This window comes from Natator depressus, chromosome 19 (genome assembly GCF_965152275.1).
Source record: "Natator depressus isolate rNatDep1 chromosome 19, rNatDep2.hap1, whole genome shotgun sequence".
Taxonomy (NCBI): domain Eukaryota; kingdom Metazoa; phylum Chordata; order Testudines; family Cheloniidae; genus Natator; species Natator depressus.
Window position 1 is genome coordinate 19,416,753 of NC_134252.1, and position 24,159 is coordinate 19,440,911.

The 24,159-nt window shown below is 48.5% G+C and overlaps 1 protein-coding gene and 1 long non-coding RNA gene across 7 annotated transcripts in view; one reads left to right on the forward strand and one right to left on the reverse strand.

The window, feature by feature from the left end:
- The first annotated feature begins 872 nt into the window (after positions 1 to 872).
- LOC141974653 (uncharacterized) lies at positions 873 to 22,365 on the forward strand. Its single transcript, XR_012635788.1, has 4 exons — positions 873 to 981; positions 1,526 to 1,629; positions 13,895 to 14,073; positions 21,917 to 22,365. It is a non-coding gene; the product is annotated as an uncharacterized LOC141974653 (long non-coding RNA).
- ZMPSTE24 (zinc metallopeptidase STE24) overlaps positions 15,761 to 24,159 on the reverse strand; it is a 116,408-nt gene continuing 108,009 nt past the window's right edge. For all 6 annotated transcript variants that reach the window (XM_074934537.1, XM_074934534.1, XM_074934535.1 and 3 more), the window contains one exon: positions 15,761 to 16,618. In XM_074934537.1, the coding sequence (XP_074790638.1) occupies positions 16,394 to 16,618 (225 nt within the window). In that variant the 3' untranslated portion in view covers positions 15,761 to 16,393. The remainder of the gene's footprint in view (positions 16,619 to 24,159) is intronic.

The following is a 24,159-nucleotide window of genomic DNA, read 5'->3' on the forward strand; positions in this document are numbered from 1 at the left end:
CGCGTCACGTCGCGCCCCCGCCGCGTCCGCGCCACAGCCCCGCCCCCGCGTCACGTCGCGCCCCCGCCGCAGCTCCGCCCCCGCGTCACGTCGCGCCCTCGAGGCGTCCGCGCCACAGCCCCGCCCCCGCGTCACGTCGCGCCCCCGCTGCTTCCGCGCCACAGCCCCGCCCCCGCGTCACGTCACGCCTTCGAGGCGTCCGCGCCACAGCCCCGCCCCGCGTCACGTCGCGCCCCCGCGCCACAGCCCCGCCCCGCGTCACGTCGCGCCCCCACCGCGTCCGCGCCACAGCCCCGCCCCCGCGTCACGTCGCGCCCCCGCCGCGTCCGCGCCACAGCCCCGCCCCCGCGTCACGTCGGGCCCTCGAGGCGTTCGCGCCACAGCCCCGCCCCCGCGTCACGTCGCGCCCCCGCTGCTTCCGCGCCACAGCCCCGCCCCCGCGTCACGTCACGCCTTCGAGGCGTCCGCGCCACAGCCCCGCCCCGCGTCACGTCGCGCCCCCGCCGCGTCCGCGCCACAGCCCCGCGTCCGCGTCACGTCGCGCCCTCGAGGCGTCCGCGCCACAGCCCCGACCCCGCGTCACGTCGCGCCCCCCGCCGCGTCCGCGCCACAGCCCCGCCCCCGCGTCACGTCGCGCCCTCGAGGCGTCCGCGCGACAGCCCCGCCCCCGCTCACGTCGCGCCCCCGCCGCGTCCGCGCCACAGCCCCGCCCCCGCGTCACGTCGCGCCCCCGCTGCGTCCGCGCCACAGCCCCGCCCCGCGTCACGTCGCGCCCCCGCCGCGTCCGCGCCACAGCCCCGCCCCCGCGTCACGTCGCGCCCTCGAGGCGTCCGCGCCACAGCCCCGCCCCCGCGTCACGTCGCGCCCCCGCTGCGTCCACGCAATCGCCCCGCCCCCGCGTCACGGCGTTCCGCCGCTGCGCCCCCCGCAGTCGCGTCGGCGTCATGGGTTTTCTCCTCGTCCCCGCGGGTTCCGGTTTTGGTTGGTTTGATCTCAGAGTTGGCTGTAGCGGGACGTGGGGTCCTGGTCCGGGCGGGCGGGAAGGGCTGTGGTGAATGAGGTGAAAGCGGTGCCGGGGCCCCCGCAGACCAGGTGCTGCTCTCAGCAGCGCGGTGCGACCCTGGCTGCCTGGACAGGGTGCGCGCTGAGCTGGCACCGATTCTTTCTCCGGCGCCTGGCTGGCTCACGGCTCTGATAGCTCGCCACAGGCGCGGTCGGGAGGAAATTTCTCCCCAGCTCAGATCGGCAGCGAGCTTGGGCGTGTCACCCTCCTCTGCGGGCTGGGACGCGGGTCGCTTGCCAGGACTTCCTGGGTGCCCCTCAGTGGACAGTTCCCCTCCCATGGTGGGGACCTCAAGCGCTGGGGCCCCTCGGGGCCTCCTGTTCTCTGCCTGTGGCACGTAACAGTCTGGGGCCTGTGGGCTGTAATACTGGGTCTAATTTCGGTCGTTGGGTTTAGTGTGCGGCTGCCCTCAGCGGCCTGCGACACAGAGGCGCTCAGACTAGCGGCCCGTCTTTCCTCCAGCTCTAGGGCGCTAGGAACCCAGGCTGTTCACATTCTGGGTGAATACGTGCGATCATTCGACTAATGGTTAAGAGGGAGAATGACAACGCCACCTCCAGAATGAGGCAAGTGCCTAATTCATTTTCACAAAAAACAGCTTTGGTGCCTAAGTCACCTAACTCCAGGAAAGCGTTCCCAGGTGTGAGTCACCATTAGAGCTAAAAGAACAGGGGGACTTGTGGCACCTTAGAGACTAACCAACAGCTACAGCTCACTCACGAAAGCTTATGCTCAAATAAATTGGTTAGTCTCTAAGGTGCCACAAGTACTCCTTTTCTTTTTGCGAATACAGACTAACACGGCTGCTCCTCTGAAACCTGTCATTAGAACTAAGTGCCTTGCTGCAGTATAGGCTTAGATGCTGAACTCCATGAGAGGAGCAGGGCTTAGAACAGACCCCCTCTCATCAGCCTCTCCCCAGGGCTATCTTAGGCAGCTTCCCACCTAGTGTGCTGGCTTTTGTGGATCTTATTTTTAGGTACCTGTAGTGCCATGACCCTGACCCACCTCTAATTCCCTTTCACCGAGACTCCTGTAAGAACTCACAAAGGTTCCAATCACCTTCTCAAGCAAAAAATTTTTAATTCACTTTTCATCAAGCTGGCAAAAAAGTTTGCCCAAAACAATACAAAGGCTTTCATCAGTTCCAGCTCCACATAGTGTTCCATCCTGGGCTTCCCTAGCTCACTGCCAGGCCTTCTGCCTCTAGCCAGCTCAACAACACCCCCTTTATATTTGAATCACTTGGGCTCATCTTGCATTGTATCCCTGTACAGGAGAGGGAGCTAGGCACCTAACGCGGGCTTTGTAAATCCCATTGTTGTAGAAAAATTGATTTTCTAGGCATCTAAAAGTAAGGCTTTGTAATTCCTAAGTCCCTTTCTGGATCTAGGCTTTTAGGAACAAGAACATACGTGTGTGTGTCTCTCTCTCTCTCTATCTCTCACACACCAACAGAAGTTGGTCTAATAAAATATATTACCTCCGTCGCCATGTATGTATGTTTGTCAGTCACCAGGACTCAACAGAGCTAGAAAAGAATGGCACAATCTCAGCTCTTTTCCCAACATTTCAGAGAGCCTTGTCAGCGCAAAAAGAAAACAAAAAGTCTGGGGATCCTCATAGCATTCCAAGACTGGCATTAATAGTTTTCTTGTCTGCTTAGTTGCTGGTGAAAGAAATCTGTATCCTGCATCAAAAGTGGGCAAGTATTGAGATCAGCATATAAAATATCCATTCCCAGGATTTCTATAAGGTTCTCACCGCATGGCACTAACTTTTCCCATAAGCTCAGCTAAGTCACGTAAGAATTTACAGATTCTCACTTCACTGAGCTCTGCCCCATTCTCTCACTAACAGAGACAAATTTAAAAGCAATTCAAAGCAATTAACTAATACCTAAATGTAAGTTCCACAGGTTCTATAACCTCTAAGGGTGACAAATGCTTCCTTTTCCAGCTCCCCCTCTAGGTTTATAGAACACACGATGGTGGACCAAATAGTATTCTGATGGCTTCTCTAGTAAGTAAAGCTGGAATAACATTCACCTGTATCTACCTGCGTAGGCCTCTTACTAGATGGATATGGGAAAATTGTTAATAATGATGCATAAAAGCCAGAGGTGTTCAGTAAATAGTTCTGTGTTTTGAAATAAGCAGGATCACATGAGATAGATGAACTACTTTCTGTCCATTAGTAACTAAGGAAGATGTTAACCAGCATCTACATTTTTAAATCAGCAGATAAGCAGAGAGCTTATGATCGAAGTATAAGACAGAGACAACAAATGGATACCGGCAGATGTGGGACTACAAGAAAAAAAAGAGACACTGTTGGTCAGCATGATTGGCAGCGATCTCACGTCTCAGCCCAGCAGCCTAACTGTTGCTAAGCTTGTTCCTTACAGTATCTGAGCAAAAGGAAGTTATGAGGAGGGTTTTGAAGGAGGACAATGAGTTGGCTTTGCGGATGATTATGGCGAGCTCCTCCCAAGCATGAAGGGCAGCATGAGAGAAAGCAAGAGGCTGCTTGTTGAAAATTTAACAAGTGGGTGAGGGAGGCTAGCATCATGAGCTGATTGGAGGTGAGTGTTGACAGCAAATGAGAGATGACAGCTAGAGTACAGACAGGTTTCAGAGGAGCAGCCATGTTAGTCTGTATTCGCAAAAAGAAAAGGAGTGCTTGTGGTACCTTAGAGACTAACAAATTTATTTGAGCATAAGCTTTCGTGAGCTACGGCATCCGATGAAGTGAGCTGTAGCTCACGAAAGTTTATGCTCAAATAAATTTGTTAGTCTCTAAGTTGCCACAAGTACTCCTTTTCTTTTTGAGAGTACAGATAGACAGTGAAGAGCCTTGAAATAGAAGACAAGCAGCTTATGTTTGATGTGATAGAGAAAGGGGAGCCAGTGGAGGGATCCGGAGAACGGGGTGACGTGGCCAAAGCAATGAGCTAGAAAAATGATCTTTGAAGTAGCACTTTGCATGGATGTGACAGAACTGAGGGGCAATGCAGGAAGAGACCAGGTGATGGTCAGAGAGGGAGGATTCAGCAACAGCGAGATCAGAGCTTGGTGAACACCAAGTCAAGTGAACAGGCCTTTTGATGAGTGGGAGAGTTGAACCAAGGCTGCAGGTAAGGTTGCCACATCCCTTTCTTAATGATTCCCAACGTTCTGTAGCTTTTTTGAGTGTCACTGCACATTGAGTGGATGTTTTCAGAGAAGTATCGACAATGACTCCAAGATCCTTTTCTGAGTGGTAACAGCTAATTTGGACCCATCATTTTATATGCATAGTTGGGATCCCCTCAGGGGTATTGGTAAATCCTTTATGTGTTGCCCTACTGCATTCATTTTATTTGCAACCACCTCTTCATGTATACTATTGAGAACTTCTACCCGCATGCCAGTTGTGCCTAATTCATCCCTTTTACCTCGGTTCTTGCGGGATCTGGGGACATCATTAAGATTTATCCAATTCTTCCAAACCTCATACTATGGCTGGACAAATTTTGCACAGTGGGGTTCTATTACCAAAATGTTTGCTAAGGTGACACCCACAATAACCCTTTTCAGCATATGGGTTGAATTAATTACCAATTGCTTTTTTACATTGGTTTGATCTACATAGGCCCTGCCTAACTTAATTGCACGTGGCTCCAAGACCCACACTTCTAGGGTTTTTACCCCATGGGTTCTGAGGAGGAGCCAAGTTCTTGTCATAGTGGGTTGTATGTTGAGAACTATGTTACCAAGGCATCATATAATCATTTTATTATCCCTACATTCTTTGTCCCTATAAATGTCTTGGAAACCCAGGGGCTTTAAAGTACAAGTCAGAATAGCCTCCCATTTTCCTCACGGTGTCACTATTCGGAATTTTGCTTCCCACAGACTCTCTTGTCCGGTGTCTGGGAATGAAAGGGAGTGCTGTATCAACCTAAAATTAATTGTCCTTTCCCCCCGGAGCTGTCCACTTAGGGACGTCAGTCCACAGATGAATGCACTGGCTTTCGCAAGCGAGAAAAGAACTCAAATTTGAAATTTGTCATCTATCTGCATTCCTAGGTTCCTGTGTTATCTTTTTCTTCTACTAACATGAAGCCCACTCTTGGAAAGTCTGGAGAAGGGAGGGAAACATGGGCTTCCATTTTGTCCCAGTAATGGTGAAACACTCCAAAGAGACACTGGCAGCATTGTCCCCGTTTTCTGGGTCCTTGGAATCAACATTCATTTCTTGTGCATTGTTTACTTTACACTCTGCAGTTATCCATTGATAAGGCTATGTTTTAGTCACAGGTATTTTTAATAAAAGTGATGGACAGGTCACGGGCCATAAACAAAAATTCACGGGCCCGTGGCCTGGCCATGTCCTTTACTAAAAATACCTACCGTGACTAAAACTTGGGTGGGGGATGGCAGGGGTGTTCTGGGGGGGCAGTCTGGGGGCACTGGAGGTGCTGGGGGAGGGGGGTTGTGGTGACCAGGGACCCCCTCTGGTGCTGGAGGGGGGGGGGGCCAGGCCACAGCATGTGGCCAGGACCCCTGCTGGTACCTGGGGAGGGGGGGCCGGGCTGCAGCACGTGGCCCAGGACCCCCACTGGTACTGGGGGATGGGGGGGCCACGCTGGTGCTGGGGGAGGGAGAGTTGGTGGGGCTCCCTTCCCGGTGTTAGAGAATGAGCAGGCTGACCCAGAAGCGGATTGAGTAGATGGGCTTCTTATTGCAGTATTTCTTCCCCTTGACGCAATTGTTGAGTAACCCCTGAGTTAATCACATCATACCCTTTTATCTAAATTAATAGGTAAATACCTACATTTACTATAACACCCCCAAAACCCTTATTTAGTAATATGAATACCCATATACTGAATATAATTATCTCTGCCCCTGTTCAGTATTTACAGCATTAAGCATATTCTACAGAAATTTTTACCTTGAAAATACATTTCTTTGCAATAATTCTTTGCAAATACATTTCTTTGCAATAATAAATCAGCAGTTTGCAGGGAAGGGAGGAAGGGGCCATGACCCCAAGCTCATTTATGTAGCTGGGAAAGGAAGGGAGGGGAGGAGATAACACTTCTTTACAGAAAGGGTATTCTCTAGACCCCCCCACATTCCTTATGCAGGTGCAACACTTATCTATCCTTAACAAGCAGAAGGGAAAGGAGAGGGATGGCACTTTATCAAGTGCAGAAACAGTGCCTGCCCGTGCTTCTACTCCCTAATACCATGTCAGCACACCAGCGGTTTCCCAGGTCTTTACTTAACCCGTACATATCCCAACACCTGGCTGCGTGTCCCTGCTGCTCCTGCCACAAGCACTGGCTGCCGCAGCTCCCATTGGCTGGGAACCACAGCCAATGGGAGCTGCAAGGGCAGGGCCTGCGGGCGCCAGCAGTGCATGGTGTGGAGACACCCCCCACACACACCCTTCTGCCGCCTAGGAGCTGTAGGGAGGCTCCCCACCCCGAGTAACCACCCCCACAAACTCCTAGCCCTCAGCCCCCTCCCACACACCCAAACTACTGCTGCTGCTGCAGAAGTCACGGAAAGTCATGGAATCCGTGATCTCCGTGACAGACTCGCAGCCTTATTCATGGATAGTCTCCTCATGCCTCGAATACAACAGGTTCCAGATTCACACCATCAAAGGAGCAGGGCTGCAATCCAACCATCAATAAAAGCAGTACACAAATGTGCATCGTCTCCAATAGCTGCCAACATCTATGCCATTAGTAATCTGAAATACAAAGCAGAGAGAAAAACGTTGAGAACCTTTACTCTACAGGAGCACTAACACGTGTATGCCCATTACAACGGACCAGTTCAGTGAACGGCGGGACTTTCCCTTCCCCCCAGGCCAGACACAGACATTCCCCTTGAGGCTTCATTTTATACATCAATACAAATAAGTTATGTATTGCCCCTCAGGTGTAGTTAGCTACTGCCCCCTGACGTGGGTTGTTACCACCCATGACCTTGTACATATTTATTTGAGCTACTATCCATCACACTGCTTATTGCTTAAAACACTCTTTCCATGATTTCATCTGTGAGGAATGGAACCATTTTAATCATGGCTTGTTTTATTTGCTTGCCCAGATTTCTACCTGCTATACTGTTGGGCTGGCTTTTTCCACAAGGGTCACTGGCCCTTCTCATTTCATCTCCAGACAATGGTCCTTTTCTGCAAATTTTCTATACATTACCTGGTTGCCAACATTCCATTCAATCTTCCAGTTGCCTTCCCTGGAGTAACATCAAACTCGAAAGAGTACTAGTGGCTTTCCATAATGCCCAGCCAGCCGCCACCCTTATAGCATCTTTCTTTGGTTTCAACTTCATCTGCACTTCAAACCCCTTACAAGAGGACTCAAGTGCCTCCTTTCCCTGGAAGGCATCCTGTCCCTATGGGCACAGACCTTGTTCTGCTACCCATTTAGCGAGGGTAGGCTCCTAAGTAGCCCCCATTCCTCAGGATCCCCTTCCTTGGTGTTTGGGGTGGTCATTCTGCCAGTAGGTTGCTAACCTTGGTCAGGCAGAAGGACAACAGTATCACGTCCTGCTATGATTTACTGTGTTAGGCTCGATTGATTTGGTCCAAACGACCTTAGGGTACCTGTTCTCTCCTCCCCATCAGGGTAAAATGGCCCTCTACGGGTTAACGGGACCGTGTCCCAGTAAAGGAGCTTTTATCACACAGTAAACATTCTTAAACATGTACATTTATTAGCAATCAACAGTTAATCAGCAGACTACACATGCCAAGCATCTGATGCTCACCACTCCCAGTAAAGCAGATGGGTGTCTCCCAGTGGCCAGTCAGAATCCGATCTCGTCTGGGGCTCTGGCTTCCACTCAGTTAGTTGTGCAAGAGTTAAAAATGCTAGCAGCTGTGGTCTTGAGCTGTAGCCCAGAGTTAAGTTTCAATGATCTTGTTTCCTGACCCTCATTATAGAGTTAAAATGAGGATTTCTCTTATCTCTGCCATAACCAATTAGTTTATTCAAAGTATAGCTATGCAAAACACTCACCAATCATTTTCACTATACAAAGATTCACATGCCTAAGACTGCCTACTCATTAGTGTAGTAAGAAGAGGGCCTGAAACATAAGGTCTTGTATTAGAGGCCTGGGCTAAAGTAATAGCCAAAATTTGCTACTCCTCCTCCTGAGGGCATTCTGTGCCAAAAAAATAATAATTCTGCACACATTTTAAAATTCTGCAAGTTTGTCCATAAATGCAGAGGCTCCAGCATGGCAGTGGGGAGCACAGGCCACTGGCTGCGCAAAGGTGGGAGATCACCCTGCAGCCTCCCCACGCCCACCCCGGGGACATGGACTCAGTGGTGAGGCTGCATCCAGCCCTGACACAGCACAAGGCCTGGAACTGCCCCAGAAATTCCCTGGGGCCCTGCCCCTCTGTGCCAGGCGCACCAGGTGTGGGGCAGACAGGCTCAATCAGGCTGGATCCAAGTGTGGAAGGGCTCAGTGTGGGGATCCAGGTGTGGGGTGAGAGGATTCTGTTTGGGACAATCTGGGTGCAGGCAGCCCAGCGGGGGGATCTGGATGCACAGAGGCTGGGGGGCGGGGGGGTCAAGTTGCAGGGGCAATGGGACTCTGCCGGGGCTTCTAGATGAAAGTGGTTGGGGCTCAGTGGAGGGGTCTGGGGGTCTCAGCTGGGGGATTTGGTTGCTGGGGGAGTGGGGCTTGGTGGGGTGGGTGTCTGTGTGCAGCTATTTGGAGGTCAGTGTCGCAGGAATCTGGATGTGGGGGCTCAGGGTGGTGCAGGGGGTAGGGCTCATCAGGGTGGTTGAGTGCAGGGAGCTCCATGGGGGGTGGTCTGGGTGCAGGGGGCTCCAGATGCAGAGGTTGAGGTTCAATGGGGTGGGGTTTGGGTATGGAGGGCTAGGGGGGTTCTGGGTGTATGGGGTGAGGCTTGGCAGGGATGTCTGGGGTATGGGAGGTCTGGATGCACAGGGGTTGGGCAGATGGGGGAGCAGCTCCCCGTACAGTGACCCCTCCCCCCCAGCTGGAGAGCAGCGGGGGCAGGAAGCAGGGGAGAATGCTGAGCTTCCTGCAGTTGGGGGAGGATTCTGGGGGTGGGTCTGACACAGCCCTAGCCACTCCTTGCAAGGGAAGAGGAAGTCCCGTCCTCTCCAGCTTCCAGTCCAGCCAGGAATAGCCGCTGATCCCAGCTCAGGGTAGGAGCCACTGGCTGGGGTATCCCCAGCCCTGCAGTGATATACCTCTCTGCAGGCTGCTCTGGGTACCTGAAATGGTGTACCTGCGCAGCTAGTGAGTGGTGCTTGACTGGTCTTGCAGCTTCTCTTTGCTTCCCTGTCAGAAAATCATTTTTTCTGCAGGGAAGCAAAGAAATCTGCAGGGGACATGAATTCTGTGCACGTGCAGTGGCGCAGAATTCCCCCAAGAGTAAACGATTAAGTCTCACAAAGGGGGTCACGAAAGTGCACAAGGCCACGTGGCTGAGTGTATTTTTATCACTTAGCTAGTTATAGAGGTATAAAACAAAGAATCACAAGTCCGCCTGCGTATGGGCCTTCTCTCACTAGGATAGTCTGAGGCCTTGTTCTTAGGCTAAGGCCTTTGGCTAAGTAGCAGGGGCAGCCATAAGCTGGGAAGTGTACCTTACATCCCAAACCAGTAACACTGAAATAAGGTGGTATTGGGCTGTTAGGAAGATGATCCTGTCCTGTTAGTGCCCATCACCACCAGATAAAGAAACAGATCTTAAGATGGTTAAAGAAAACTTAGTTTGATAGCATCCTGTCTGGCAAGAAATCACTTATCAATGGTTTTGGTTGTGAAACCCTCATTTCTGTATTGTTTTATCTTTATGGCCCTCGCTTTTCTATTGTTAATCTGTCTGGTTCTCTAATTGAGCATAAGCTTTCGTGGGTAAACCCCCCACTTCTTCAGATGTATGGAGTGAAAATTACTCCATGCATCTGAAGAAGTGGGGTTTTTACCCACGAGAGCTTATGCTCAAATAAATCTATTAGTCTTTAAGGTGCCACCGGACTCCTTGTTGTTTTTGTGGATACAGACTAACACGGCTACCCCTGATACTTGGTTCTCTAATTGTTTCTGTCTGCTGTATAATTAATTTTGCTAGGTGTAAGTTAATTACGGTAGTGGGATATAATTGGTTAGAAAATTATGTTACAATATGTTAGGATTGGTTAGTTAAATTTCAGTAAAATGATTGGTTAAGGTATAGCTGAGAATATTACTATATAAACTGGGGTCAAACAGGAAGTGTGTGTGGGGAAATTGGAATCATGTTTGGCAAGAGGGGGAATGGGAACAGGGGATAGGGAATGGGTAACAGAGACAGAAGCAAGGCTCTGCGGCGTCAGAGCTGGGAAGGGGGACATGGGGTAAATGCTTTGCGGCATCAGAGCTGGGAACGGAACACTGGGGAACAGAGAGAAGCCCGACTGGTGTGAAGGTCTTCAGAATATGCTTGCTTGGAAACTAACCCCAATAAACAATGCATTGTTTGGACTTTTGGTCTTCTGCTTTCTGTCTGTGTGACAAGAATCAGGGGAGAGGGTGAAGGGAAAGCCCTCTAACATCTTGGTGCCGTGACTTGGATACATTACATCGGACAGGTGAGTGGCAGCCAGGTAAGTCCCCCTCCCCAACAGTCTTCGCAGCTGCTTGGAGGGGGTATGGCAGGCTCTCACGATGGTAGTTGCGGATTCTGGCAAGCCGGGGTAATGGATTTTTTTACAGAAGAATCAGGGCCTATTCAAGGTGCAGGGGTCAACCTGGGATGAGATTAAAAAGGAAATGGGGGCAGTGTTAGGGGACCCAGAGGGATGGGGGCTTGCTGAGGAGCCCACCCTCCTTGGTAAATGGGTAGCGGAAGGAGGTCCATGGCCATGGGGACAGGATGCCTTCCAGAGAAAGAACGCACTGAAGTCTGCTTGTAAGAGGTTTGAAGTAAAGGCAGCATTATTGGAAGCTGCCAGGAATCTTTCAAGTTTGGTGCTACTCCAGCGAAGGCAACTGGAGGATTGTAAATTAGTTAGGGGTGGTTAAAGATGATTTGGCACAACAGGGTTTGGAGTCAAAAGCAGAGTTAACAGACCACCTTAAAAGACAGGAGCTGGGACTTGGTCCTAGGGGAGTGGAGAAAAAAAAGTTTCAAAGTGAAAAATGACAGGGTTTGCAGGAGCAGGTAACAACCCCCACTCCTCTCCCAGAGCCAGAATAGGAACCTGGGGGTAAAGGTCCCAGGGAGTCCTACTCTTGGCTCAGAGCTAACTATACACTTCTTCTTCTTCTTCTTCTCAGTTTACTTAATTTGCTACTGTTACCCCAAACTTTAAACTGACCTCACCGGGTTAATGGGTTGCTTTCCACACACACCCCTCCACACTTTTGTTTTCTGAAGTTTTAATGGAGCGTACTTTGGATATTCATGTGAAATGTTTGAGGGGTTTTTTTGTTTGTTTTTGTTTTTTAAAAAGCATGACAGAAGTCTGCTAGATTCCATTGAAATTTTTAGAGTAAAAGATCCAGGGGCGACCATGGAGATAAAAGTTTTTTACTACCTTTTTGAACAATCCTAAGGTAAAGACAGCACAGGGTAAAAGGCAGTTGTTTGCAAAAATTACTACTACAGAGTTTGGAGGGAATTTGGAGGGAAGTAAATGGTTGGGAGTTGTGGAAATGTTAAAAGGTAACGGTTGTGAAGATGTTAAAGAGTAATAGTTGTGATGTTATAAGAAGGAAGTTTTTGGTTTGATGATAAAACCCAGTATGTAAATGTAATTATTTGTGCAACTCGGTACAGTAACATTCGGCGGAACCCTGGTAGTTAAATTATACAAGGGGGTCAAGTAGCTACTACCACCACTACGTTTTTGTCCTCAGGACCCTTTATAGCTATTCTGAGGGGAAATGGGCCCTTTTCCCACAGAAAAAGGGACTGCTGCAGGCAGCAGGCAGAGAGATAATCTGATCAAAATTACTTGACTATTGGGTGATGTAATCAAAATCACTAAAGGAACATAAAGGATTTCTGTTGGAAGTTAACTTGACTGTCTCTGATTCTACAAGATGAGAGTGTAATCAGGGTACAGTTGTGTAAAAAATAATAATAGCAGTGCAAGGAATGTTAAGAAAAAGAACATGTATTTGTGTGTGTGTGTAAAAATATATATTGTGTAAATATGTGAGTTTTTAAGGACCTAAATCAACACTCCTGGTTTGTAAAACTCTTGTTTTGTAGGTTTAAGATGAATTGGTTTTGTTTTGAAATAATATCACTAAAAATCCATTTGACTCTTTCATTCAAAGTTGCAAAACTGACAAGATACTTTTTGCCAGACACAGTGTTGTTTGGCTTTGGTATTTAGCATTTAACCCTTAAGGTACCTCAATGCTTTATACAGTTTAATATGTTTTTAAATAAAGACCAAAGTTGTGGCTGTGGTGGGAGGCAGCTGGGGCTGGGGGAGACATTCTGGATCTTTTTTTGTGTGTGCACAGGAAAAAAAAAGAGAAGGGAAAGGGGAGCAATGTTGGGAGCACTGAGCCTTGGGATGGCTCTGGATGATCAGACTGTCGCTTTGGTGGGGGTGCAGGAGAACTCTGTGGGCATGGGGGAGGCAGTTACACCTTGTGTGAAAGTTGATGTGACTAATATAATGTTGTAGAGTTGAACTGTGGAGGGGGTGTGCATTTTCCCAGAACATGTGCAGTGTATATTGTAGAAGGGGTAAAAGAAATGCAAACAAAACATGCTACTTAATTAAAATCCTATTAGGGCTCCAAAAGGAGCCACAATAGGTTGTGTTTTCTTTTTCAGGTTGCTGTGTGTTTTAGAAGCTGGAGTTAAAAGTGAAAAGTAATCAGAACTCTGGTGGAAATCAATGGTGTCCTTTTTAAGACAGAGTCTCTGAGCAGCCAATATCTTTGGATCCAAAAGAAAGCCAGAAAGCGTCTATGTGGATGCAGTTTACCTAGCTGATAGGGGAAGGAGAGAACTGCCCATAAATGGCAGCATGAAGGAGCTGCAAATAATATATATACCTGGTCAGCAAACAAGCTACTTGTAAGCATGACGACTCAGATTATGGCCCTCCAGGAAAGGGAGGTGGTAAAATAAGTCAAGCCTGAAAATAAAAGGGAACAGGTTACTCTTAAGAGGGGTGTGTGTGTGTGTGTGCGCGCAACACCCCTACCTTGTAATTTACCAAAACCCCAAGGATATAGTTAAAGTGTATGCAAAGATTTCAAGAGGGTAATGAACACACTGGCCTCAAAGACAAATTGTCTAAATAAAGGGCATGGTATAACAAGATACTTATAAACACCCACTGGTAATAGATTTGATGCTAATGTTATTGTTAGTTCATATTGCAATAATGCTTCTCACCTATTACCTGTGAATAAACTTAAAGGTAGGCACAGCAGAGAAACCATTACAAACGTGGTCTGTTGTAGAAGAGGGGAAACTAAGGTACACCACCTCATGAATTTCATTAATGAACAGTGGGATAATTCACTAGCCTGACTATAGAACAAAACAAGGACAGTGTGGAGGTAATTCTTCTGTTTTTCCTGCAATTAGCAAGGAGACTGGTGTGAAGGGCTTTGGAATATGCTTGCTTGGAAACTAACCTCAATAAACATTGCATTGTTTGGACTTCTGGTCTTCTGCTTTCTGTCTGTGTGACAAGAACCAGGGGAGAGGTTGAAGGGAAAGCCCTCTAACAGCTGGTACACAAGGGTTGTTCATGATGCGAGCTATGATGTAATTCATTGCTTGAAATGTGTCTGTTGGCAGGTCTGCCCGTACTGTGATAGAGTTTAGGGTTGCCCAATGAAGTCCAATGATTGAGCGGCGTTGAGGATCGACTTTCTGATGTTGATGCTGACCCCCAGTGAAGAAAGGAGACTGAGTAACATAGGAGTTGACATGTAGGCTTCCTGGTGGGACCTAGTAGCAAGGAGCCAGTCATTGAGGTATGGAAAAATAAGAAGATCATAATGCCTGATGTGAGCTGCTACTATGGAAAATACTTTGGTGAAGACTCTGGGAGCGGTAGCTATCGTGAAGAGTAGTCGTCTGTATTGGAAATTATCAGAGCCCACCATAAATCTGAGAAAATGCCCATGGGTGGGGTTAATATGGATGTGGAAGTAAGCAACCTTCATATCGAGAGCCATGAACCACATGTCTTTTTCTAAGGATGGAATTATTGCTGCCAATGTGACCATGTGAAACTTGAGTTTGCTGATGAAGCAAATGAGGTGACGGAGGTAGAGAACTGGTCTCCAATCACCTTTCTTCTAGGGTATTAGAAAGTAAGTTGAGTAGAACCCTCTTCCTTGATATTGCAGAGGAACGTGTTCTATTGCTCCGCATTGTAATAAGGAGTCCATCTCTTGGGCGAGAATACTATCATGAAAGTGGTTCCTGAAGTGGGATGGAGAGGGGGGTCTTGGAGGAGGTAGCAATACAAAAACTCACTCGTATAGTCACAGAGGATGACATTCATCACCCATTTGTCCACTGTTATCATGCTCTGTGAGTGGGAAAAAGAATGCTAAACGACCCCCAAATGGAGTAGAAGGGTCACAAGATGTTAGGCTTGGTAGCTGGCGGCTCTCGAGCTCACGTGAAAAATATCTCCTGGCTTTTGGTTGAGTTTGAGATGTTGAAACCTGAGTAGAAACCTGGGGAAACAGGATCTTTGGACCTTTTGTGGCTTGTGTGGAGGTTCATAGGGTCTCTATTGGTAAAAATGTGGAGACCAATACCTTGGTGTGAACAACTGATGCCCAGGGAGCGAAGGGTAGCCCTGGAGTCTTTTAGAGTATGAAGAGACTCATCTGTCTTCTGTTTGAAGAGGTGAGATTAATCAAAAGGGAGTCCTTGATGGCATTCTGGGCCTCCCTGGGAAAACCAGAAGCATGAAGTCAAAACTCTCTTTGCATCATGATGCCCATAGCCATGGCCCTGGAGGAAGTATCAGCTGCATCCACTGTGGATTGGAGGGCAGTTCTGGCTATCAGTTTCCCTTCCTTGATAAGGAGATGAAAGTGGTATGGTCTTGCTGTGGGAGACTATTAGCAAATTCCTCAAATTTAGTCTAAATTCAGGAAGTCTATCTGAAGTTTGTAAGAACGGTAGGACAAGGGAACAGACTGCCTATGGAGGTCGTGGAAGTTCCTTCACTGGAGGTTTACAAAAGGAGGCTGGATAGCCCGTCTTGGACGGTTTAGAGTAGACAACAAATCCTGCATTTTGGCAAGGGGTTAGACTAGATGACCCCTGCGGTCCCTTCTAAGCCTATGATTCTATTTTATCCCTTGTTGGGCCCAAGATATTCCCTTATCAGCACATTTCCCTAAATTAAGTGTTTTGGGAAAGCAATTTATACAACTAGAAACAAAAATTATGACGTTTTGGAAGCAGCAGGAATTTTGGGGAGTTGGGGGGGACGGGGACAGGGATGACAAAAAGTTGGCAGCTTTCCTCCCTTCTATGGATCTTCTTGCTGCCTTTCTGTAGCCCCTCCTCCATTGTCCACAGGCCCAATGAAGGGTGAGAAGCAGTCACTGGAGCTGACACCAAGGCCCAGTATAGGGCTGCTGGTTACAGTGCACAAGCAATGACTTTGTCAAGAATGATCAGACACATTCTGGAGATGGAATTTATTGTTATTCCTCCATTGAAAGAGGCGGCAATTTTATTATACCTAGGAAAGTAGCTTTTTCATCCACTGCACGCAGGAATTTGAATCCATGGAAAAAGTGCACCTTCTATCCAATACAACCACTTTTTAAATACATTTGAACAGTGATTAGCTAGCATAAGCATTTGTCACATAAGGAATTAAGTCACCCAAACCTTTTTCACTGTGAATTAGGAGCACAGGGCTGAGGTGCTGCCAATCAAACTGATGAAGGTGAAAAGCTACAATTCACTTTACAAAAAACTGAGAAATTGTCAAAATGTCAAAAGCTACATTCAAAATTTACACAAACTCAAGGGGTGTTTGCTTATGGGGACAAGGGGAATTGCTTTCCCTCAAAGTGTTCTGTCATTTAAAGATAAAATTTAGTGAAAAGGAAAAGCCTTTATACAATATATTCTCCAAATTCAGTCCCACAAGTTATTTTCTTAAAAATTCAGTTCAGTAAATTTAACACACATTTCAGAAGCTAACTGCATTCAGATCAGGGAACATTGGAAGGATTACTTTAAAAAAAATAAAAAATAGCTCTGAATTTTGCTTCTGAGATGGAAGCTCTGTCTCTGAACCAACAATGATTCCAGTCAATCTTGCTTTGCATCCTTCAAGGCTTGAAGTCTTTCTAACAGAGGAGGGTGAGAATAATGCCACATTGAAAATATCCAGTCAGAAACAGGAAATCCCAAGTTATCTTTGTTTAATTTGATCAGAGCAGAGTATAGGTCTTTAGCCTTTCCAAGCTCCTTGGCAAATGCATCAGCTTGAAACTCAAATCGTCGGCTCAACACAGTCAAGCAAAAGGAGAGAACCTGTTGTGGAGAAAATAGATGAAAACTGTATAAGATCTCAGCTGCCTACAGTTTCCTTATAGTGTCAGTAAATCATCCAGCAGGAATACAGTCTATCAGCAGACCAGCTGGAAAGTTTTAACATCAGGGCTGTGCAACATTCTGCATTTGAGCTCAGTCCTCCTTCCCATACCACCAAGTTGGAAACTGTTGTTCCAGGAGAGTTCCCAACCAAGTACCCTGTAGCCAGGGGAAGCACCCTTATCTTGAAATTGGTAGACAAGTTCAAATCTCACCTCTACTGTGAGCTAATATTTCAGTGCACTACATAGCCCTTAACACTGAAAATCTTGCACCCCCCCAACCTAGAATAAAGTCAAATATTAATTTCCCATTTTACAAATAAGTTAACAGAGGATGCACAAGGCCTCTTCACACACTGCTGGGAGTACAGTCTAGATCATTAATATGGCAGACACATGTCTTATCCAATCAGTCACACTTCTCAGAATAAAAGTGCCAAATCAGTAGGCATTGGTTATCCCACCTCTAACCACCAGGTCACAATCAGAGGGAGAGGAAGAATCCGAGAGTTCCATTCTCCAGTATTTTACTCATGTCTAGCAACATTACCCACAGAAAGAGAGTACATCAAGTCTATGGTTAGTCTATGCAGCAATTACTCCTGTCGCTCAGAGGCGGCAAGATTTCAACCCATCACAGATCTCTGAGGAGTTAGGAGTCTTATGATTTTGACAGACCTGTGATAGAACTGTTTAGCAAAAAGAAAAGGAGTACTTGTGGCACCTTAGACTAACCAATTTATTTGAGCATAAGCTTTCGTGAGCTCCAGCTCACTTCATCGGATGCATACTGTGGAAAGTGTAGAAGATCTTTTTATACACACACAAAGCATGAAAAAATACCTCCCCCCACCCCACTCTCCTGCTGGTAATAGCTTATCTAAAGTGATCACTCTCCTTACAATGTGTATGATAATCAAGTTGGGCCATTTCCAGGGTTTAACAAGAACGTCTGCGGGGGGGGGGGGGGGGGGGAGGGGTTTGTAAGGAAAAAAACAAGGGGAAATAGGTTACCTTGCATAATGACTTAGCCACTCCCAGTCTCTATTCAAGCCTAAGTTAATTCAAGCCTACGTAAAAGAATAAATGGACACAAATCAGATGTCAAGAATTATAACATTCATAAACCACTCGGAGAACACTTCAATCTCTCTGGTCACGTGATTACAGACATGAAAGTTGCGATATTACAACAAAAAAACTTCAAAACCAGACTCCAGCGAAAGACTGTTGAATTGGAATTCATTTGCAAATTGGATACAATTAACTTAGGCTTGAATAGAGACTGGGAGTGGCTAAGTCATTATGCAAGGTAACCTATTTCCCCTTGTTTTTTCCTACCTCCCCCCACCAGACGTTCTTGTTAAACCTTGGATTTGTGCTGGAAATGGCCCACCTTGATTATCATACACATTGTAAGGAGACTGATCACTTTAGATAAGCTATTACCAGCAGGAGAGTGGGGTGGGGGGAGGTATTTTTTCATGCTTTGTGTGTATAAAAAGATCTTCTACATTTTCCACAGTATGCATCCGATGAAATGAGCTGTAGCTCACGAAAGCTTATGTTCAAATAAATTGGTTAGTCTCTAAGGTGCCACAAGTACTCCTTTTCTTTTTGCGAATACAGACTAACACGGCTGTTACTCTGAGAACTGTTTAGAACACTGCTTTATTTCATAGAATCATAGAATATCAGGGTTGGAAGGGACCCCAGAAGGTCATCTAGTCCAACCCCCTGCTCGAAGCAGGACCAATTCCCAGTTAAATCATCCCAGCCAGGGCTTTGTCAAGCCTGACCTTAAAAACCTCTAAGGAAGGAGATTCTACCACCTCCCTAGGTAACGCATTCCAGTGTTTCACCACCCTCTTAGTGAAAAAGTTTTTCCTAATATCCAATCTAAACCTCCCCCATTGCAACTTGAGACCATTACTCCTCGTTCTGTCATCTGCTACCATTGAGAACAGTCTAGAGCCATCCTCTTTGGAACCCCCTTTCAGGTAGTTGAAAGCAGCTATCAAATCCCCCCTCATTCTTCTCTTCTGCAGACTAAACAATCCCAGCTCCCTCAGCCTCTCTTCATAAGTCATGTGCTCTAGACCCCTAATCATTTTTGTTGCCCTTCGCTGGACTCTCTCCAATTTATCCACATCCTTCTTGTAGTGTGGGGCCCAAAACTGGACACAGTACTCCAGATGAGGCCTCACCAGTGTCGAATAGAGGGGAACGATCACGTCCCTCGATCTGCTCGCTATGCCCCTACTTATACATCCCAAAATGCCATTGGCCTTCTTGGCAACAAGGGCACACTGTTGACTCATATCCAGCTTCTCGTCCACTGTCACCCCTAGGTCCTTTTCCGCAGAACTGCTGCCTAGCCATTCGGTCCCTAGTCTGTAGCGGTGCATTGGATTCTTCCATCCTAAGTGCAGGACCCTGCACTTATCCTTATTGAACCTCATCAGATTTCTTTTGGCCCAATCCTCCAATTTGTCTAGGTCCTTCTGTATCCTATCCCTCCCCTCCAGCGTATCTACCACTCCTCCCAGTTTAGTATCATCCGCAAACCCACAGAGTGAGAAAGCACTCTTACAATAGGCTTAATAGCTTAAAAACATAATTTAATTATGGTGTAAAAAACAGATGTTTCACATTTCATTCATTTTTAACATATTTTGAAGGATGGTGTCATAAATGGGCAGGTTGGAACGTTAAATATTCGGCTAACATTCTGGTTAATAATGGAAGGATCCTGTCACATGGGAGAAGCTCATAGCTACAGCAGCTTCCCCAACATCTACATCAGTGGTTTTCAAACTTTTTTTCTGGTGACCCAGTTGAAGAAAATTGTTGATGTCTGCAACCAAATGGAGCTGGGGATGAGGGGTTTGGGGTGTGGTAGGGGCTCAGGGCTGGGGCATAGGGTTGGGGTGCGGGGGTGAGGGTTGTAGGGTGGGGCCGGAAATGAGGGATTCAGGGTGTGGGAGGGGGCTCTGGGCTGGGGCAAGGGGTTGGGGTGCGGGAAGGGGGTCAGGGAGGGGATGAGGGGTTTGGGGTGCAGGAGGGGGCTCTGGGGTGGAGGAGGGGGCTCTGGGCTGGGGTACAGGAGGGGGTCAGGGATGAGGGGTTTGGGGTGCAGGAAGGGGTTCTGGGTTTGGTGGAGGTCAAGACTGGGGCAGGCGATTGGGGCACGGGCTTACCTTGGGCAGCTTCCACTCAGTGGCGCAGCGGGGTGCACTGTGGACCGTGCTGCACCCTGGAAGTGGCCAGCAGCTGGTCCGGCTCCTAGGCGGAGGTACGCAAGTGGCTCTGCATGGCTCTTGCCCGCAGGCACCACCCCCTGCCCCCCAGCTGGGTGTTTGGAGCTGGTGCTCAGGGCAGGGGCAGTGCATGGAGCCCCGTGGCCCCCCACTCCTAGGAAGTGGACCTGCTGCTGGCCACTTCTGGGGCACAGCGACCTGTCAGAACAGGTAGGGACTAGCCTGCATTTGCTGGGCAGCACCGCCAACGGGACTTTTAACGGCCCAGGCGGCAGTGCGGACCAGTCACCACGACCCAATGCCTTACTTTCCATGACCCAGTACTGGGTCGCAACCCACAGTTTGAAAACCATTCGTCTACATAACTAAAGAGAAAAAACAAAACCTAATGCCTTTGCAGCATAGATAACAGATTGATCACACACACAAACACATGACACTTTTTCTCCTTCAAGAAAGGCCAGTCCATTGATGTTTATGCTGCCACTTGGGGGACAACATTTTTTGGTGTCTAATAAATAGCTAATGCCTTTGTCTCATGGGCTTTAATCTTTTCTGGAAGTTTTTGACACTCAGTATGCCTTTCTCGTGCTGTACTTTAACCTTGCTTGAGATCTGGAGAAGGAACACTTGGCATGCTAAGAGTACCACCCTGAGCTCCCTGACATTTATGTGCAGGGAGAGTTCTTCTTGGAACCAGAGGCTCTGAGTCCTGAGGTTACTGAGGGGGGCTCCCCACCCTAGGTCCAGCATGTCTGAGATTAAGGTTACCAATGGCTGAGGGGTAACAAAGGGCACCCCCATTATTACTGATCTCAGCTCTTTTCACCAGTCCAGCGAGGCGAGGACCAGAGAAGGGACTGTGAGCACTAAGTCCAAGTGGTGTCTGCTCGGGGAGTAAACTGATGCTAGCCACATCTGGAGGGGCCTGAGGCACAGCCCTGCATTCTGAACCACATAACTGCATTCCACCATGTGACCCAGTAGCTTGAGGCAAATCCGAGCTGTCATGATTGGGTGCACCCTGACATTGAGTATCAAGTCCAACATGGTCCAGAATTGGGCCTTCAGCAGGAAGGTCCTAGCTTGGGTCAAGTCGAGCACTGCCTCAGTAAATTCTGTTCTCTGGACTGGGACAAGAGTTGACTTCTGCTTTTTTATTAACAACCCCAGTGCTTGGAAGGTGGCTTGGACTGCGGAGATGCTATTGATCAGCCAGTTGTCAAGGTACGGGTAGACTTGTATGCCTCGCCACCTGAGGAAGGCTGCTATGACCACCATCCATACTGTGAAAACCTAGGGAGCTGCCGATAGGCCAAATGGAACAGTGGTGAATTGGTAGTGGCGTTGACCCACTATAAACCTGAGAAATCTTTTGCTCATGGAAGATAGAAATGTGAAAGTATGCATCCTTTAAATCGAGGGATGTGTATCAGTCTCCTGGATCCAGGGAGGGAATGATGGAGGCCAGGGAGACCATGTGGAACCTCAGTTTCTTGAGATATGTGTTGAGGCAACGCTAGTCCAAGATGGGCCAGAGGTCCCCTTTGGCCTTTGGGATTAGGAAATACCAGGAGCAAAACCCCTTCCCTTTCAGACCTTGAGGGAATCTCCTCCACAGCCCCCATATGTAGGAGGGATTGCACTTCCTGCATGAGGAGTTGCTCGTGAGAAGACTCCCTGAAGAGAGACAGGGATGAGGGGGTGGATAAAAACCGAAGGATATTCCGACTGTCACTGTACTCAGGACCCAACGGTCTGATGTTATGTACGACCATGCTGGGCTAAAGAGCGATAGACAGTCCAAAAATTAAAGGGGAGGCAGATCTGAAACAGCGACTAGTACAGTGCCCTTGGGCACACCTTCAAAAGGCCTGCTTGGGCCTGCCACTGCATCTCTGAGACTCCAAATGGAAGGCTGAGGTGGATGGGAGTGGGGTTGCTGCCATTTATAACTTCCACCTTTTCTTTTGTAGGGTTCCTGTCTTGGAGGTGCCAAAAACTAACGAGGGTGCTGGGGCCTGAATTGCTTCCTGGAAGCTGACGGAGCTTACAGGGCTAAGGAACATAGGGTGGACCTTGAGTCCTTCAGGCCATGAAGTCTTGTATCCAAGAAAAGAGAGGAGCCTCCAAAGGGGAGGTCCTGGATAGATTGTTGAACCTCATGAGGAAGGCCATACGACTGGAGCCAAGAACACCACCTCATAGTGACAGTGGAGGCCACTTTCCTGGCTGCCAAGTTGGCAGCATTCAGAGCCACCTGTAGAGAAATATACGCCACATTCTCACCCTCCTCCAAGAGGACAGCAAACTGCTTTGTTGAATCTTTGAGCAAGGAGTTCCACAGATTAAAATCGTATCTCCCCAGCAAAGTCTGTTGGTTGGAGATACGTAGTTGAAGGCCACCCGTTGAATAAACTTTCTTCAGAAAAGAGCTAGTCTCTTGGTGTCTTTTTGCTTAGGGATAGTGCTCAACTGGCCCTGCCTGTTCCTTTCGTTTGCTTCAGACACCATCAGGGACCCCTGGGGGGGATGCAAGTACAGGTATTCGAACCCGCTTGCTGGCACATAATACTTCTTCTCTGCCTTCTTTGAGGTAGGGGACAGAGAAGAAGGAGTTTGCCACAGGGCCTTGATCAGTCATATCACTACCTCACTGATGGGCAAAGCAACCATGGAGGGAGCTGCTGCAGCCAGGATATCAATAAGGCCGTGTGATGACTTTTTGAGCTCCTCAATTTCCAGACCTAGTTTCGCAGCAAATGGCTTCATTCAGAAGGTCCTGAAGGACCCTGAAGTCATCCTGTGGAAGCAGGCTAGTGGGTCCCATGACAGCCTCATCTGGGGAGGATGAAGAGTCGGCTTGCACCAGAGGAGGCACTCCTTCCTTTTCCTCAACTATGTCTGCTGGAGCGATCTCCTGGATGTCGGTACTGGGGTCAATAGCGGAGTCGGGGTCCACTGCTGAGCAGGAGGGAGCAGTAGCCTGTCTCTCGGAAACCACCAAGTAGGAACAATGGGAGGGAGGGGCCCAATACTGGGGGAAACCCCCCGGGGTTCCAGTAAGGCTACTGCATCAGTCACTGACGTGCTGGTAGGGGGATCGGCACCAAAGTCTGGTGGCACATAAGCTGGTGGGCTTCGGCACATAAGGTTCCCCTTCGGACTCAGAAAAGGAGTCCTCTCAGAAACCACAGTGGAGCGGTAGCTTCTGCCTCCATGCAGTGCTGGGGTTCCAGAGACGGACTGGTGATTGGGATGTCAGGATCAGGGAAGGCTTGACCCTAGAGGGTGCCAGGTGCACAGTGCTGAGAAAGGAGCCCAATGCTCCTTGTTCCCTCCCTTGCCTCCAGTCACAAGAGTTAGCAGGTGTCGCACTGGAGCTGACAGGACCAGTAGAGAAAGAAGATCTCTAGCTGCTTGGAAAGCCTCCAGGATTGATTCAACCATCAGATTGCTGGCACCGTGGCAGCTTCCAGATATCAGCAGAAGGTCCCGGACCAGACTCAACGCTCTATGCGGAATTGACGGTGCCACTGTGGGCCCAAGAGTGGAAGAGTGGCCTGGCACGCGTCTCACTGTGCTGCCTTCTCCCCGCTTGTCTTTCTTCTGTATCGACAAGCGCCCTCTGTCAGTGCGCTGCTTCTTCTGCTTCTTCCTCGGCACCAGAGATGAAGAACCGTTCTGGGAAGAGCTCCGTCACTGAGGAGTGCTTCGCACCAATGCTGAAGTACTTGGTGCCAAATGGGAGCGGCTTGGCTCTGAGACTAGTCTGAGGGCAGCTTCTATGAGGATATCCTTCAGCCTAATGTCTCTGTCCTTTTCAGTGCAGGGTCTGAAGTCCTGGCAGATCTGGTACTTGTCCCTCACATGAGTTTCCCCCAAGCAATTTAAGAAGCTGGAGTGCGGGTCTCTCATGGGCAGAGGTTTGCCACAGGAGGCACAAGGTTTGAAGCCCAGGGACCACGGCATGCCCAGCCCCTGGGGCACAGTCGTCCCTTGACAATAGGAACTAACTATATACACTAACACTGATTACAAAAAACTATATACGCTAAACTATGATAACTGCCAATGAAACACAGATGAAAGACTTGCAGGAGCAAAAAGAGTTATTCCAGCAAACGTCACGGGAGGAAAGAAGGAACTGAGAGGGTATGGGGCCAGCAGCACCCCTTATACTGGCACACAAGCATGTAGCTCCAGAGGGTGCTAGGGC